This window comes from Drosophila subobscura, chromosome E (genome assembly GCF_008121235.1).
Source record: "Drosophila subobscura isolate 14011-0131.10 chromosome E, UCBerk_Dsub_1.0, whole genome shotgun sequence".
Taxonomy (NCBI): domain Eukaryota; kingdom Metazoa; phylum Arthropoda; class Insecta; order Diptera; family Drosophilidae; genus Drosophila; species Drosophila subobscura.
Window position 1 is genome coordinate 327,839 of NC_048531.1, and position 16,605 is coordinate 344,443.

At 41.6% G+C, this 16,605-nt stretch overlaps 1 protein-coding gene across 6 annotated transcripts in view; it reads left to right on the forward strand.

Moving 5' to 3' along the window:
* LOC117892558 (protein O-glucosyltransferase 2) overlaps nt 1-16,605 on the forward strand; it is a 74,359-nt gene that overhangs the window by 33,290 nt on the left and 24,464 nt on the right. For 4 of the 6 annotated variants that reach the window (XM_034798873.1, XM_034798871.1, XM_034798872.1 and 1 more), the window contains 2 exons: nt 10,984-11,115; nt 11,195-11,382. In XM_034798873.1, the coding sequence (XP_034654764.1) occupies nt 10,984-11,115; nt 11,195-11,382 (320 nt within the window). Of the gene's footprint in view, nt 1-4,917; nt 5,153-5,213; nt 6,127-6,180; nt 6,608-10,983; nt 11,116-11,194; nt 11,383-16,605 lie in introns of those variants that run through there. The other 2 variants (XM_034798874.1, XM_034798875.1) reach the window with 2 other exon arrangements.

The window sequence follows — 16,605 nt, forward strand, 5'->3', positions numbered from 1 at the left end:
AGGTATAGGATCCTCCCGTAACTCCTCTCGCATAGTGCCACAGTTAGGTCTGGAGTGTTGAACCTGAAAGAAAAGAAAACATAAAGCTCATTTCTTACCACGATACAGGTTGGACGGTATCCGCGACCAATCAGTCCCCGAACCCTTTCACTGACGATCAAGGGCTCCTGCATAAGGGCGACGTATACCGCCTTCTCCTCCAGAAACCGCAGAATGATCTGCACCACCATCATGCTGTTCAGCAGACCTGGGGCTGACGCGGTACTACTACCGCTAAAGTGATCTTCGAATCGGACCGATAAGAAATATTGTCGCGCATAATCTGTACTCATATCGAAAAAAAACGAGAAGGGACGTGTGAGACGCTTCTTACGCGTCACAACTTTTATACCCGGCACTCAGTACTACATCTGCAACTTAGCGGTTATTTGTCAAATTTCACATATTTTCTTCATCTGTCATCTACATCAACAACACTACTCACGCCAACACGCTCCTTTAGCTCGCCACCCTCCCCTAGAAACACACACTGCAGAGTCAGGGCAGAGTCGCGGCAGAGGATGCGGCAGAGGCAGCGGCAGAGACGTGTGAGGGGCAGAGGCCATAAACTACGCGAATCAGAGTGTGCTGCTATAAGCTGCGGGACGGGGTGTTTTTGGCCACTGAATTTCTCCATTGTGGCTATAATAATGATCCAATCGGATCCCAATTTGGTGATCTGATAGATATGGTCATTTCCTACGGAATGACGTTTTTAGTTTTCTGTTATCTTCGAAATTGTAGATTTGGGAGGTTTTCGCCCTTTTGCGGGGGCGGAAGGGGGCGGGGCTCATTTTTGAAATACACTGGTTTCAGTGTGAGCATACAGCAGTCTGGTGCCAAAATTTGGTGGCTCTAGCTCTTATAGTCTCTGAGAACTAGCCGACGAACAGTCAGTGTACCTGTACTGTAAAGTTTTTTTTTTTTCGAATTTTACATTTGACATTTTAAATTTTAGCTATGTCTGTCATCTACATCTACATAACTTCTCACGCCATCCTTATTTTCGCTAGCCCCCCTCCCCTAGAGCCGCACACTGCAAATCCACTGCAGAGGCAGAGACGCGCAGAGGCAGAGGCCGCACACTGCAGAAGCAGAGTGTGAATCGGAAAATGTGAAAAAAAACAACAAAAGCTGCAGAACAGGGTGGGTTTAGCCACTGAAAATTAATTTCTTCATTGTGGCTTTAATAATGATCCAATCGGATCTTAATGGTCCTTCCCAACGGAATGGCGTTTTTAGTTTTATTTTATCTTCAAAATTGTAGCTTTGTTAGGTTTTCGCCCTTTTGCGGGGGCGGAAATACACTTGTAACAGTGTGAGCATACAAAAGTCTGGATGCAAAAGTTGGTGGCTCTAGCTCTTATAGTCTCTGAGAACTAGCCGACAAACAAGACGGACAGACAGACAGACCTAGACTCGGCTATTGATGCTGATCAAGAATATATATGGGGTCGGAAACGTTTCCTTCTGTGCGTTACATACATCCACTTTGTGCACAAATAAAATATGCCCTATTTACTCTTCGAGTACCGGGTATAAAAATTCCTCCATAGAATAAAAACCATAATTCATTCAAAAATGTAATGCCCGATATCTACTCCACAAATAGAGTTGTTCATTAATATAATTCAAAAATTTATAGAATTTCACTTTATTCATAGAAAAACATTTAAAAATGTTGTCACTTCTTCAGGGTAAAGATTTTTAATTGTAATTTGACCTTCAGTAAGCATCTGACATACATTTGAAAAAGCGTATTAAGCGTTTTAACACCACGAATACCTCGGGGACTCCCAGTTATAGTTTTAATTCTGCCGAAATAGCAAAGCTGCCTAGGCAATACACAAAATCTTCCAGAAATTAGAACCAAACGTTCTAATTTTACAGCCGCTAATGCATTAAATTGGTCGGTTCTAATTTTTGGACAGCCGCCAATGTGAAATTCTGCTGCCAAAGAATTTCCCATTATCTGCTGCATCTAAAGTTAAGATTCTAGGTTAGGTTAGGTTGAGGCGGTTGTCGAGATTTCACAATCCCGACACACTTAGGCCGGTTTCGGCCCCTTGTGATTCCACTTGGATCTACTCCTCTTCTCCTCCCGTTTGACACGGTGTCAGCAGTGCTTCCATCCAGATGCTCTTACAAAGTTTGCTATCTGCCTGGGGCCTATAGTAGCCATTTCTGAAATGTCGTTTAGAAAAGGTGAGCCTAGATATTTTAGCCTTCTTCTACTGGGAGCCGGACAAGAGCAGAACATATGTTCCACTGTCTCCTCCTCGTCATCGTCTCTACATCTGCGACAGAAGTCGTTATAGGGGGCACCAAGCCTCTTTGCGTGTTTGCCTATCAGCATAGGCTTTTGCATGGGAATATCATCACTGATTTGGTCGACCGGAAATTTTGCGCATCTTAGTACTGGGCTTTAGGTGAAAATGCCTAAGATATATCAGCAAAACAGCGTCATGTCCGGAGATCAAAACCCCGCATTAAAGAATTGGGTCTCTTTAGAATCTTAAGTTCCGACGTATCAAACGAGCGTGAGGTGGCTCAAGGGGGCCTAGCTGAGGCCACCGGACGGGTCGCAGGTTGCGGATAGCGAACGGCCTACCTTGGTAGGAAGTTCAGCTGTGAATAAGCGGACATCCCAAAGAATCTCAACACAGTTGTCTCTGAGGAAAGTACCGAAATAAGCAGCCCCGGACAGCCAGCGGTTGTTCGCGCAGGAGCAACACTGACGATGCGCTTGTGGTAACGCCTCGTATAAGTAGCTCACACACTTCCCCTCCCCACATACCACCCACCCACCTTAAACCGGTCCGGACTAAGGTGTCATTCGACCCGTGCCGAGAGTCAGCCTGGCTGGGGGCCCGGTATAAAAACTAGCCCAGTCGTGAACGGAGAGCTCAGCGAAATGGCAGCGCCCTGTTCTAATGAGGCCATACCTGGGCAACGTGGATCTCTGCCCGGGCTGACCGTTCCCCTTCTCTACATCTCGCGGGATCAGAATGCTAAAAAATATTAATAATACAAAAAAAAAAAAAACGAGAAGGCACGTGTGAGACGCTTCTTACGCGTCACAACTTTTATACCCGGCACTCAGTACTACATCTGCACTTTAGCGGTTATTTGTCAAATTTTACATATTTTCTTCATCTGTCATCTATGTACATCAACAACACTGCTCACGCCAACACGCTCCTTTAGCTCGCCCCCCTCCCCTATAGACACACACTGCAGAGTCGCGGCAGAGGCAGAGGCAGAGCCGTGTCAGGGGCAGAGGCCATAAACAGCGCGAAGCAGAGTGTGAATGCTGCGGGACGGGGTGGGTTTGGCCACTGCAAATTAATTTCTTCATTGTGGCTATAATAATGATCCAATCGTATCCCAATTTGGTGATCTGATAGATATGTTTTTAGTTTTCTGTTATCTTCGAAATTGTAGATTTGGGAGGTTTTCGTTCTTTTGCGGGGGCGTGGCTCATTTTTGAAATACACGTTTCAGTGTGAGCATACAGCAGTCTGGAGCCAACATTTGGTGGCTCTAGCTGTTATAGTCTCTGAGAACTAGCCGACAAACAAGACGGACAGACGGACAGACAGACAGACATATGTACATAGACTCGGCTATTGATGCTGATCAAGAATATATATACTTTATGGGGTCGGAAACGTTTCCATCTGTGCGTTACATACAACCGTTATTCGCACAAATACAATATACCCTGTTTACTCTTCGAGTACCGGGTATAAAAACGAATGAGAAAGACACGTCTTCAGGGAGTAGTCCCAAGCAGGCCCAAAGGCCTCGCCTAGCCCGCTCGACAGCAGGAAAGACCTACCCGGTGGACAGCGAGGCTGCGAGACCCCGAGCGAGCGGAATATGCAAAGTTTATCGTTTCATGGGTTTCCATAAATGTACACATATTTACATATATGATTTATAATACTCAAATGCATACATATGTAGACTAACGACCGTCCTGGTTCCTTTCCTGCAGATATGTGTTTAATCAAAGTTGTCGGCGCTAATGCCAGAGCCGCCAATCCCACTAAAAGCAATCTCCTGCATGGATTCATTTTTCATTCATTGTTTTATTAACCTTTTATTCAATTTTCCCACATTTTCAAAAAGGTAAATAAAACAACCCATCTGCCTGAGAAGTGTAACCGTACGGAATGCTGTTTTCACCTCTGGTCACACTCTGCTGCAAACAAAATGTTTTTGCTAGCAAACGTGATTTTCGATCTGAATACTAGGCTTAACGATAAGAAATCAACCCTGTATTTTGTTCCATAGAACATTTAACTGCAATCTTTTCGCAGTTTCTTAGATCATCACAAAATATACAGCGAAAGAAAGAATATTTATATTTTCTGTCGACAGAAATAAGAAACAAGGAAGGAAACCATCGAAACAAGCGCGAGAAGGCTAGAAAAGATCATTCAATGGTGACGTTTCAAAACTTATTAATAAAGTCGAACGAAAACTGGTTATATGGATATTATAATTTAGTAATCCCACAATCTCTAATCATTTTATCCATTTATAAGGAGATAAAACACATTTTTATTGCATTTCTGTCCCACCGGAACGGACTTATCCAATAATGCGGTGCTTTCTCCATGCATTGTTGTCCTCCAAGCTCCATATCCACTCTGAAATAACACACTCCTCCTGCTTTCATACAAAATTGAAATTTGTAACGGATTTCATTTTGTAAGCAAACACAAGAAAGTATACCTAGAGAGTGTGTACTTTGTTCCCTTTGGTCATACTCAAAATGTAGCTCATTTGTGAACTGGGACTAAATCGCAATGAGTAGAACTAATTCCTGAATAAATTCTATCGAATAACATCACATCTCTAGCCAGATAATTTATCGGTTACCTCACACCGCTAATGCTAATTCTATTTGTTGTTGAGAAATAACAAAACAAATGATTTCGGTTCAATACTGCGTAATCTCAACTTTTTTCTTGTTTTCGAATTGCCAAAAGCAGATAATAGATGTGGCAAAATCGCAGGTGTGGGGGCCTGGACTCAAGCCTGCCGATATTGTTCTGCCAGCAAGGTATTTTTTTATTCATGCCATCGACAATAGTGGCAAAAAGTACGTACATACATATACCAAAAATGCACGTCAAGAAAGTGTTAATGTAAATTATCCACAGAATGTCCATGACACATAAAAATTATGAAGTCAGCATAGACGGCTATTCCAAGGATGGAAAATGCAGATCAAATATAAATTATATTGACCGCGAAGATGGATCTGTTATTGTTCGATACACGCTTGTGGATTGGTGTGAACAAATGAAAATTATTGTAAAACATAATTCTTTGCACGTGGCACAGTCTCCATATTATATACAGAAGAAAGTATATTCAGAGCGATGCTATTGCCCACAGGACTTAGATCTTTGGTTGTTAAGTAATGGATGCTCAGAATTTTCAAAAGACTCGCAGATATCTTGGGACTTACATTTGTTTAAGCGCGTAAACTTTAGCGCAATTAGAGAAAATATATTAAAACGGTATAACGCCCCTGAAAGTATTTCTTTATGCCATTATGTAGTGAAAAAGCAACACATTTGGAGAAAATGTTTTGGTAAATATACAGGCTTTAAGATGTTTATGGATGCAACGTTATCATCGCTTGCACGTGTAGTTGTATTACCAGAAATGGAGTTTTATTTAAATCTGGGTGATTGGCCACTTTCAAGAAAAGGTGGCCAACAAAGAGCTTCAGGACCTTATCCTATATTTTCCTGGTGTGGAAGTGACGATAGTTATGACATTACGTTACCGACGTATGATATAACTGAGTCGACGTTGGAGAACATGGGACGAGTCATGTTAGATATGCTTTCAGTTCAGCAAACTGATATTCCATGGGACAACAAAGAGGAGAAAGGGTTCTTCCGCGGACGAGATTCCAGGCGAGAAAGACTAAACTTAATAGAGTTGGCGAGGAAATTTCCTGACATGATCAACGCATCGATTACAAACTTTTTCTTTTTTCGCAATGAAGAACAAAAATATGGTCCCAGAGTGCCTCATATATCATTTATGGAGTTTTTCAGGGTACGTAAAAATACATAGCATCGCCTTACATCACACTCATTATTATTTTTTTAGTATAAATATCAGCTAAACATTGATGGGGCAGTGGCAGCATATCGGTTACCTTACCTGCTGGCTGGTGGTTCTTTAGTGTTTAAACAAGAATCGCATTATTATGAGCATTTTTATAACAAACTGCTTCCGTACAAACATTATGTGCCAATTAAACGAGATCTTAGCGATGTTATAGACAAAATCAGATGGGCAAGAGACAACGACATGCGTGCAAAGGAGATCACTTTGGCTGCGCGGAAATTTGTTGACGAAAACCTTCTACCTCAGCACATTTATTGTTATCATATGACATTATTTAAAGAATGGAGCAATCGCCTAATATCGCCAGTCGAAGTTCTGCCAGGAATGGAAAAACTAAGTTTAAGTTACTCATGTTCATGTAAAAAAGGCAAGAATAGGGATGAACTATAAGCTCAGAGGAAGTTAAACGACAGCAATTTGCTATTTTTTTCAGGATGTTCAACAAATGACATAAAGTAAATATATTAATGTACATAATAGTCTTGTCAAAAAGATTTAATCATAACATAAATTAACATCTTTAAACAGCTCCAGTCAATAATACACATAAACTTATTCATATATTTTGTGACCCATATATGTAAATATCCAGAGGAGGATATTTTTTTTAAGTAGAGAATAGAATAACAGCAGTAACTTGTTTAACTTAATTAGTAACTTAATTTAGGCTTTAAAAACTATTTTTTATTGGTTATATCAATAACTTCAACAAGAGCTCACGGATTTATACTCGGCCATTTTGACCTGCATCATTTGTTTCAAAATTTATTTTGGTAATCCGCCGCACAGACATTAATAATCAATTCGAGAAACAAGGATATTTTAAAAATTGAGTACAAACAAACTAAACACACTATTTCCAAACGTTCTAAATTTTTTCTCATGGGCTATAAAAGCAAGCGCAACCACATGTTGGATCTAGGTTGCAATGAAATCACATTTTTATAAGAGTACTTCAACATTTTGTAGCGGTCCCTCCTCCCCCACAAACATCTGTGTTATCCTCAATTTTGAAGATACGAGGGAAAGACAGTTTCGTTTCGGCTCATTATTTGGGCCTTGTGCAGTATGTGCCCTCTGGCGGAGGAGAACGGGCTAAAATGTCGTCTTGGTGAACAAATTTAAGCATTAAATAAAATATATTAAAATTCGACATAACTGCATAAATTCACATGCAAATTAACCTTGTAGCGAGTATAAAAGATTTAAAGCCGTGATTGCCCATTCCCTGTAGTTCCGAAATTAAATTTCCGTCAGCGTTAATTTCACCGCACTTTTCTTTCATTTAATATCCCATCTCTTTCTGCGCTAGATTTTGAAGTCACGCCTATATTAAAGTCAAAATCGGCCTTTTTCTTTGTAACTGGAGTAGAAACAAAAATAGCAGTTGGCAGAAACAATCCAAACGGTATTTAACGGTAGAATATGATTTTTGGACGATTGGTCAGCTCAGCCGTTTATAAAAAGATACATACATTTGTACGAACGATTTAAATGAACGCCTCATTAATCGAAACATAAAAATAAAATCTTAAAACACTAGAAAAAATTGATTTCTCCTAACTTTTTAGAGTACTTTTGGAAAAAAAACAACAACCAATCTTAGAACTGGTTCTAAAGTCGATTACACTACTCGACAAAATCGAACCAAACCAACTTTTTATACCCGGTAAATGCATGCTGAAGAGTAAATAGGGTACATATATTGTATTTGTGGGGAATAACGGTTGTATGTAACGCACAGGAGGAAACGTTTCCGACCCCATAAAGTAAATATAGTCTTGATCAGCATCAATTGCCGAGTCGATTGAGCCATGTCCGTCCTTATGAGCGCCTGGATCTCAGAGACCAGAAAAGCTAGAGCTAACAAATTTTGCATCCAGACTTCTGTATGCTCACAAGTGTATTAAAAAAACGAGAAGGGACGTGTGAGACGCTTCTTACGCGTCACAACTTTTATACCCGGCACTCAGTACCACATCTGCACTTTAGCGGTTATTTGTCAAATTTAACATTTTTTCTTCATCTGTCATCTACATCAACAACACTGCTCACGCCAACACGCTCCTTTAGCTCGCCACCCTCCCCTATAGACACACACTGCAGAGTCGCGGCAGAGGCAGAGGTAGAGACGTGTCAGGGGGAGAGGCCATAAACAGCGCGTGGCAGAGTGTGAATGCTGCGGGACGGGGTGGGTTTGGCCACTGCAAATTAATTTCTTCATTGTGGCTATAATATTGATCCAATCGTATCCCAATTTGGTGATCTGATAGATATGGACATTCCCTACGGAATGGCGTTATAGATTTGGGAGGTTTTCGCCCTTTTGCGGAGGCGGAAGGGGGCGTGGCTCATTTTTGAAATACAGCTAAAGGAGCGTGTTGGCGTGAGAAGTGATGTAGATGTAAATTTTGGTGAAAGTGATGGTCTACTGAGTACCGGGTATAAAAGTTGTGACGCGTAAGAAACGTCTCACACGTCCCTTCTCGTTTTCTATGGCATAACTTTTTTTTGTATATTTTTGAAAGTGGTATTTTTTTATGGTTTTTTCAGAGGTAGCGGTTTGTTTTTTCACATAACTTAAGTATCTTAAAGCTGGTTGTAAAGAACTTTATCTGAAAAGCTGATTGAAGCAGCTAAAAACTGAACCCAAGCACTTTGTGGTTTTAGCGCACCGTCAGGGAAATATGCTTTGAAATGCAAAAATTATGGTTTTTGTGCAGTATTTTTTACGACATTTTGAGTTTAAACCAGAGCTCGTAAACAAAGATCAACCAGGGTTTCTTCTCACGAAAAGGACAGAGACAAACGAAGAAATCCAACTCGCTCTCAGAACAGAACAAATATTTTTGTTGCTCTCGTGGTTGAGCGAAGAGCGAACTGAGAAAGTCCGAAGCCGATGCATCTTTTTCAGACCGTTTTAAAAAATGGTCGTAGGCAAAAGTTTGTTTAAAAATTCTGGTTTAAAAATGTTCCTCGTTAATTCTTACTTTGGTTTTTTCCCATATTCGTATAGATCTAGATCACCCTGCAGCTCTTGTCGTGATTATTATCTTGCTGTGTGAAAATGCATCTGTAGGCAGTGTTTTTGGGGTTACAAAAAGGCAGTTATACTATGTTACGAATCATACCATTTGTGTAAGTTTTTGATTAGTTTCGACTGTTAAGTTTCAATAGCTATGGAATTATTTTGAGGAAATCCGGTCCTAATTGCACATTTTGAATATTTATAAAAGTCTTCGGTGGTATTTTGCAAATTCAACGAATGAGAAAATGATCATTCAAGCCCTTCACGACCTAAGTCTGTCTCCTAAAAAGAACGTTCAAAAGTTTCCCATTTGTGTTCATTGTGTTCAATTGGTTCAATATGAGTTAAAACGTGGAGGGACGTGTGAGACGCTTCTTATGCGTCACTACTTGTATACCCGGTACTCAGTAGGACATCCGTACCTTAGTGGTTTTTTTTTTAAATGTTACATTTAAAATTTTTCTACATATGTCATCTACATCTACATCACTTCTCACGCCAACACGCTCTTTAAGCTTGCCCTCCTCCGCTAGAGCCGCACACTGCACGAAGCAGAGTGTGGAATGAGAGAATGTGCAAAAAATAAGCAAAGCTGCTGGACGGGGTGGGTTTAGCCACTGCAAATCAATTTCTTCATTCTGTCTATAATAATGATCCAATCTGATCCAAATTCGGTTGGTAGATATGGTCATTCCCTACGGAATGGCGTTTTTAGTTTTCTTTTATCTTCAAAATTGTGGCTGTGTGAGATTTTCGCCCTTTACGGTGGTGGAAGGGGGCGGGGCTCATTTTTGTTTTTTTTTTATACTTGTAACAGTGTGAGCATACAGAAATCTGGATGCAAAACTTGGTTTGCCCTATCTCTTATGGTCTCTGAGTATTTGGCGCTCATAAGGACGGACAGACAGACAGACAGGGCTCAATCGACTCGGCTATTGATGCTGATCAAGGATCTATATACACTATAGGGTTGGAAACGTTTCCTTCTGTGCGTTACAAAAATCCGTTATTCCCCACAAATACAATGTACGCTATTTACTCTTCGAGTACCGGGTATAAAAATTATCATTAAACATATTTTCAAAGTGCGGAATGTGCAAATGGTAGTGTTAGATGGGTTTCCATACTCATACTGAATACTTATAATACTCAAATGTATAGACAACCGCCCCTCTTTTGTTTCCTGCAGATATGGGTTTAATCAATGTTGTCGGCGGTATCAGATTCGTTATGGTTTTACACTAGACTTAAAAGAAACAGTGCATACAGAGATAATACACAGGTTTTTATCTGCACAGGCGTATTCCTCCCCTAACTTTCAGGGTGCTAGGGTGCTTATTCACTAGTTTGACTAGTGCAAAATTAATTCAAAGCGAGGGAGACAACCGGAATAGAACAAAAAGAGACACAAGAAGGGTCGTGTGAGAGGCTTCTTCTTTCTGTGCGTTACATACAACCGTTATTCGCACAAATACAATATACCCTATTTACTCTTCGAGTACCGCGTATAAAAAAAAAGGAAACAAGAGTGTCGTGAGCGTCTGTAGGTTGTCTAACCACCCTGACTCATTCCCCTACGAATGCGCGATCGTTAGCATGAGTTCGACTTACATATGTGCCTATCTACGCTTACGGAAGACAGATCAAACATTATTAAAAAACAGCTCAGGCGTTTTTGAGTTCCTGAAATCTATTTATTTTATAAATGCAAATATTCATATTTAGATTTAACGTATCCCCTTGTATATTTATAGGGATTTTCGTGTGTGGACTTGTTGAATGCCGGAATGAAAAGCTCTGGAGTTTTTTACTTACAAATTCGAGGCACAACATATTGGTTCCTGAAAGTATACTGTGAACAGGAAATTTCTGATGGAGGCTGGACGGTAAAAACTTCATTCACATCAAATTTCAGTTCCAATAAGTTTCATCATCGAATCGGCTCAATGATAATTTCATTTTTAGGTGATTCAAAGACGTGATGACTTTGGGGAGCCACGTGAAAACTTTAATCGAGATTGGTCAGATTACAAAAACGGATTTGGTGAACCATCGAAGGAGTTTTGGTTGGGAAATGAAAATATTTATATGTTGACGAACAATGAGGAGTATACTCTGAGAGTCGAGCTGGAAGACTTTGAAGGTAACAAACGGTAAGTGTTTATAGTCGGTACTTGTATAGAACATAGTCTATGGGCATTTCCGTGTCGATGTCAGTCAGGACCATAAAAGCAAACGAGAAGGGACGTGTGAGACGCTTCACAACTTTTATACCCGGTACTCAGTACTACATGTGTACCTTAGCGGTTTTTTGTCAAATTTTACATTTTTCCTTCATCTGTCATCTACATCTCCAACACTTCTCACACCAACACACTCCTTTAGCTCGCCCCCCTTCCCTAGATCCACACACCGCAGGATCTCAGAGACTATAAAAGCTAGAGTGACAAAATGTTGCCTCCAGACTGCTGTATGCTCACACTGAAACCAGTGTATTTCAAAAATTCGCCCACACAAAATACGAAAATCTCCCACAGCTACAATTTTGAAGATACGAGTAAACTAAAAAAGCCAAATCGTAGGGAATGACCATATCTATCAGATCATTGAATTGGGATAAAATTTCATATTTAATTTAGCCAGAATGAAGAAATTGATGCAGTGGCTAAACCCACCCAGTCCAGCAGCTTTATTTTGTTTTATGCACATTCTCTCATTCACACTCTGCTTCGTATAGAGTATGGCTCTTGGGGAGGGGGGCCAGCAAAAAGAGCGTGTTGGCGTGAGAATGATGTACATTGATGTAGATGACAGATGTAGAAAAAATGTATATACAAGAATATACATATGTATGTACTTTGTGGGGTCGGACACGCTTCCTTCTGTGCGTTACTTACATCCGTTATTTCCCATAAATACAGTATATTTATATATGTGTATTACACAAAACACAATACACATACACTTTCAAAATATATTACATAAGCATATATTAAGTATATTGTTAAAACACAATACTCACTATGTACGAGTTAACACTCCCCACCAACGGCAGGGTATCGGCAATGTTCTTACTTTGTAAGAATGCTGATACAGCGCTGGAGCGGACGGGCATCGAGTAGAACTGGGCTGCGTCTGGCAGACGACATCTGGCAGGCCCCGTCTAGCAGCAGTGATAGCAGTGTTTTAGTTGTCAATTTAGTTGTACACTCATATTCAACCGAGCCGACAATAAAATATCTGAACATCAACATCGTCTCTCACTTCCGTTGGCCGAAGCCACGGTACCTTAGAGAAACTTAATAATTGGAGTCCAACGTGGGGCTAAAAATTAAAAACCAAAACTAAAACAGTTCGTTACAGTGCATTCGTCGCTGTCGAGCTGTTTCGATTCATTCAAAAAAAAAAAGTTGCGGAAATTCTGTCACAAATAATTCGAATTTTCTTATAACATTAAACGTATAACGTTAAACATTCAATAAATCAAAAAAAAACGAGGAGGAACGTTGTGAGACGCGTCTTAAGCCGCGTCACAACTCTTATACCCGGTACTCAGTACTACATCTGCAACTTAGCGGTTATTTGTCAAATTTTACATTTTCTCTTCATCTGTCATCTACATCAACAACACTACTCACGCCAACACGCTCCTTTAGCTCGCCACCCTCCCCTAGAGACACACACTGCAGAGTCAGGGCAGAGGCAGCGGCAGAGTCGTGGCAGAAGATGAGTCAGAGACGTGTCAGGGGAAGAGGCCTCTGCCACTGCGCGAAGCAGAGTGTGAATGAGAGAATGTGTAAAAGCAACAAAAGCTGCTGGACAGGGTGGGTTTAGCCACTGCAACTTAATTTCTTCATTGTGGCCATAATAATGATCCTATCGGATCCCAATTTGGTGATCAGATAGATATGGTCATTCCCTACGGAATGGCGTTTTTAGTTTTCTTTTATCTTTAAAATTGTAGATTTGGGAGGTTTTCGCCCTTTTGCGGGGGCGGAAGAGGGCGTGGCTCATTTTTGAAATACACTTGTAACAGTGTGAGCATACAGAAGTCTGGATGCAAAATTTGGTGGCTCTAGCTTTTATGGTCTCTGAGATCCAGGCGCTCAACAAGACGGACGGACAGACGGACAGACGGACAGACGGACAGACAGACATGGCTCAATCGACTCGGCTATTGATGCTGATCAAGAATATATATACTTTATGGGGTCGGAGACGTTTCCTTCTGTGCGTTACATACAACCGTTATGTGCACAAATACAATATACCCTATTTACTCTTCGAGTACCGGGTATAAAAAAAAGGAAAAGAAGGGCATCCCTAGCTGCCACCAACATGATCTGAAGGGCCCACCCTCGCCTCAAAAGAAAACAATTAAAGTACAACAAACTGACGCTTACCGTGGACCAGCGCTCAACCGGTCGAGAAAATTAATTAATTTTATTTAAACAACGCAGCAGCCAGAAGGAAAATAAAGAATGTAAGTGAATTGTTCTGTATGTTTTTTATGTCAGCCCATAAAAAGTCCCCGTGTACAGAAAAATATATTGATATTAAATAAATAAATAAAAAATATACAAGAAACAAATCACGGAGCTCCTAAATAGTTCCTTTCCACAAAATCCCAAACAGTGAGGAGTTAAAAAAAAAGATAAAAGAGTGCGTTTAGTTTCTTTTTAAACATTATTATGAGAGTCACTCAGTTCTCTCTTGGCCCACGCTATTTATGATATGGACTGCAGTGTTGTTGTTTCATAGAGTGCTGCTAAAAGTAGTAGTTCGCATCATATGAGAAACGAGGAAAGAGATTACGATAGCTTGTTGTTTCATAGAGTGCTGCTAAAAGTAGTAGTTCGCATCATATGAGAAACGAGGAAAGAGATTACGATAGCTTAAAATCCCTTATGGAGGGCCTCCGACTTACCGACATTGACAGACGGCCGACTCAGAAAACACCAAAGACCATGGAACCTGAAATACTAGCGGCCATACAGGCCACACCGAACAACCATGAGGCCAGACTCCAGAAAATGTTAACCACTATTGATCAATTACGAGCGGCTATGAACGGGCCTCTGACCGTGCCAGAGGTAGAGGTGTTTCAAAAAATATCTATTAGGCCTGGGGTCGAGTGCGATCATTCACTTGACATGGTAAAATCCCTCCAAGACTTCGACGGGACACGAGAACACTATGTCGCTATGTCGAGCACTATGAGGCCAGCACTGGGCATCACATGGCAACAGGTATCATGAGAAATAAGGTGAAAGGGGTCACAAACAATATTTTATCTTCTTTTAACAGGGTCTTGAATTTCAAGGTCATCATTAATAGATTAGATAGCTTATGCTCTGGGAAACCTATCTCTGACAGAGTACTATGACGAGATTGAGAGACAGCTCTCTATCATTACAAACAAAACGAGAAGGGACGTGTGAGACGCTTCTTACGCGTCACAACTTTTATACCCGGCACTCAGTACTACATCTGCAACTTAGCGGTTATTTGTCAAATTTTAAATTTTTTCTTCATCTGTCATCTACATCAACAACACTACTCACGCCAACACGCTCCTTTAGCTCGCCACCCTCCCCTAGAAACACACACTGCAGAGTCAGGGCAGAGTCGCGGCAGAGTCAGAGGCAGCGGCAGAGGCAGCGGCAGAGGCAGCGGCAGAGGCAGCGGCAGAGGCAGCGGCAGAGAAGTGTCAGGGGCAGAGGCCATAAACTGCGCGAAGCAGAGTGTGCTGCTATAAGCTGCGGGACAGGGTGGGTTTGGCCACTGAAAATTAATTTCTTCATTGTGGCTATAATAATTATCCAATCGGATCCCAATTTGGTGATCTGATAGATATGGTCATTCCCTACGGAATGGCGTTTTTAGTTTTCTGTTATCTTCAAAATTGTAGATTTGGGAGGTTTTCGCCCTTTTGCGGGGGCGGAAGGGGGCGGGGCTCATTTTTAAAATACACTGGTTTCAGTGTGAGCATACAGCAGTCTGGTGCCAAAATTTGGTGGCTCTAGCTCTTATAGTCTCTGAGAACTAGCCGACAAACAAGACGGACGGACGGACAGACGGACAGACGGACAGACAGACATGGCTCAATCGACTCGGCTATTGATGCTGATCAAGAATATATATACTTTATGGGGTCGGAAACGTTTGCTTCTGTGCGTTACATACATTCACTTTGTGCACAAATACAATATACCCTATTTACTCTTCGAGTACCGGGTATAAAAAACATGATGGCTCACTCGGCAGACGCGGCAAACGTCTGTAACAACAAAGCCAGGGAGGATGCCTTAGAGGTATTTTTTTCGGACTTGAGAAGAGGTAGAACGCCGGTTTTTTCCGCTCTGGCCCTCGCCCAGTCAGCAGAATCCAGCGAGGATCGCTGCGATCTAGCTGCAAACTACGACAGGGCATTTGAAGAGAAATCTCATAGGCAGGGTGAGCGCAAACCTCAAGCGCTGATTTAATGACCAGCAAAGTGGCTTCAACCAACAACGCGATGGACGTGGACCCTTCCTCGTCAAAATTCAGACAGACCACGGCCTACCAAAAGCCATTGAGGTCGGGGAGGTGAAATAACAATTTCACAAGAAAACAAGACGCGTCAATGCGTACCGCTGTGAACTGGAGGCAAAGAGTGGAACATATTGCCACGGGTAACCACCAAGACCAGGGCAGCTACAGTGAGGCCGCTGCATAGGCAGTCGCCGAAATAGGGGCTGGCGAGGAGAACGATTACGAGAGAGACTCGATCAATTTTTTAGGGGAAAGTCCCTGCTGCCATTCCTCTGGCGGAAAGTAGAGGGGGTTAACATGAAGTTATTAATAGACACGGGCGCGTCGAAGAACTAAATCAAGCCACTCGCACAAGCGACTTCGGGGCGTCATTCCGGTAGAAACACCGTTCCCATTTTGTCAACGGAACGAATAAGAATCCCTATTAACATAATTGGTCTCGACCTGCCAACGCAGATAAGGGCAACATTGTGCTTAAAAGATGGAACACTCAGATTCGGTAACACGACCGAGGCCATCAAATTCCACAAGTGCACTGACGTCAACCAGACTAACGAAGTTGACGTCGACGCACCACCAGCCATAAAAGAGAAATTTATGCAGATATTGAGTAGAAGGAGTGCGGCTTTTGCCGACCCTAAGGGGACACTACCTTACAACACTTCGGTCGTTGCCACCATTCGCACGGTGGACAACGAGCCCATATACTCCAAGCTTTACCTTACCCGTGGGTGTAGCAAATTTTGTTGAATCCGAGGTCAGGAACCTCTTAAAGGACAACATTATTCGCAGGTCCATATAACAATATAACCGTATAACAATCCCATATGGGTGGTGGACAA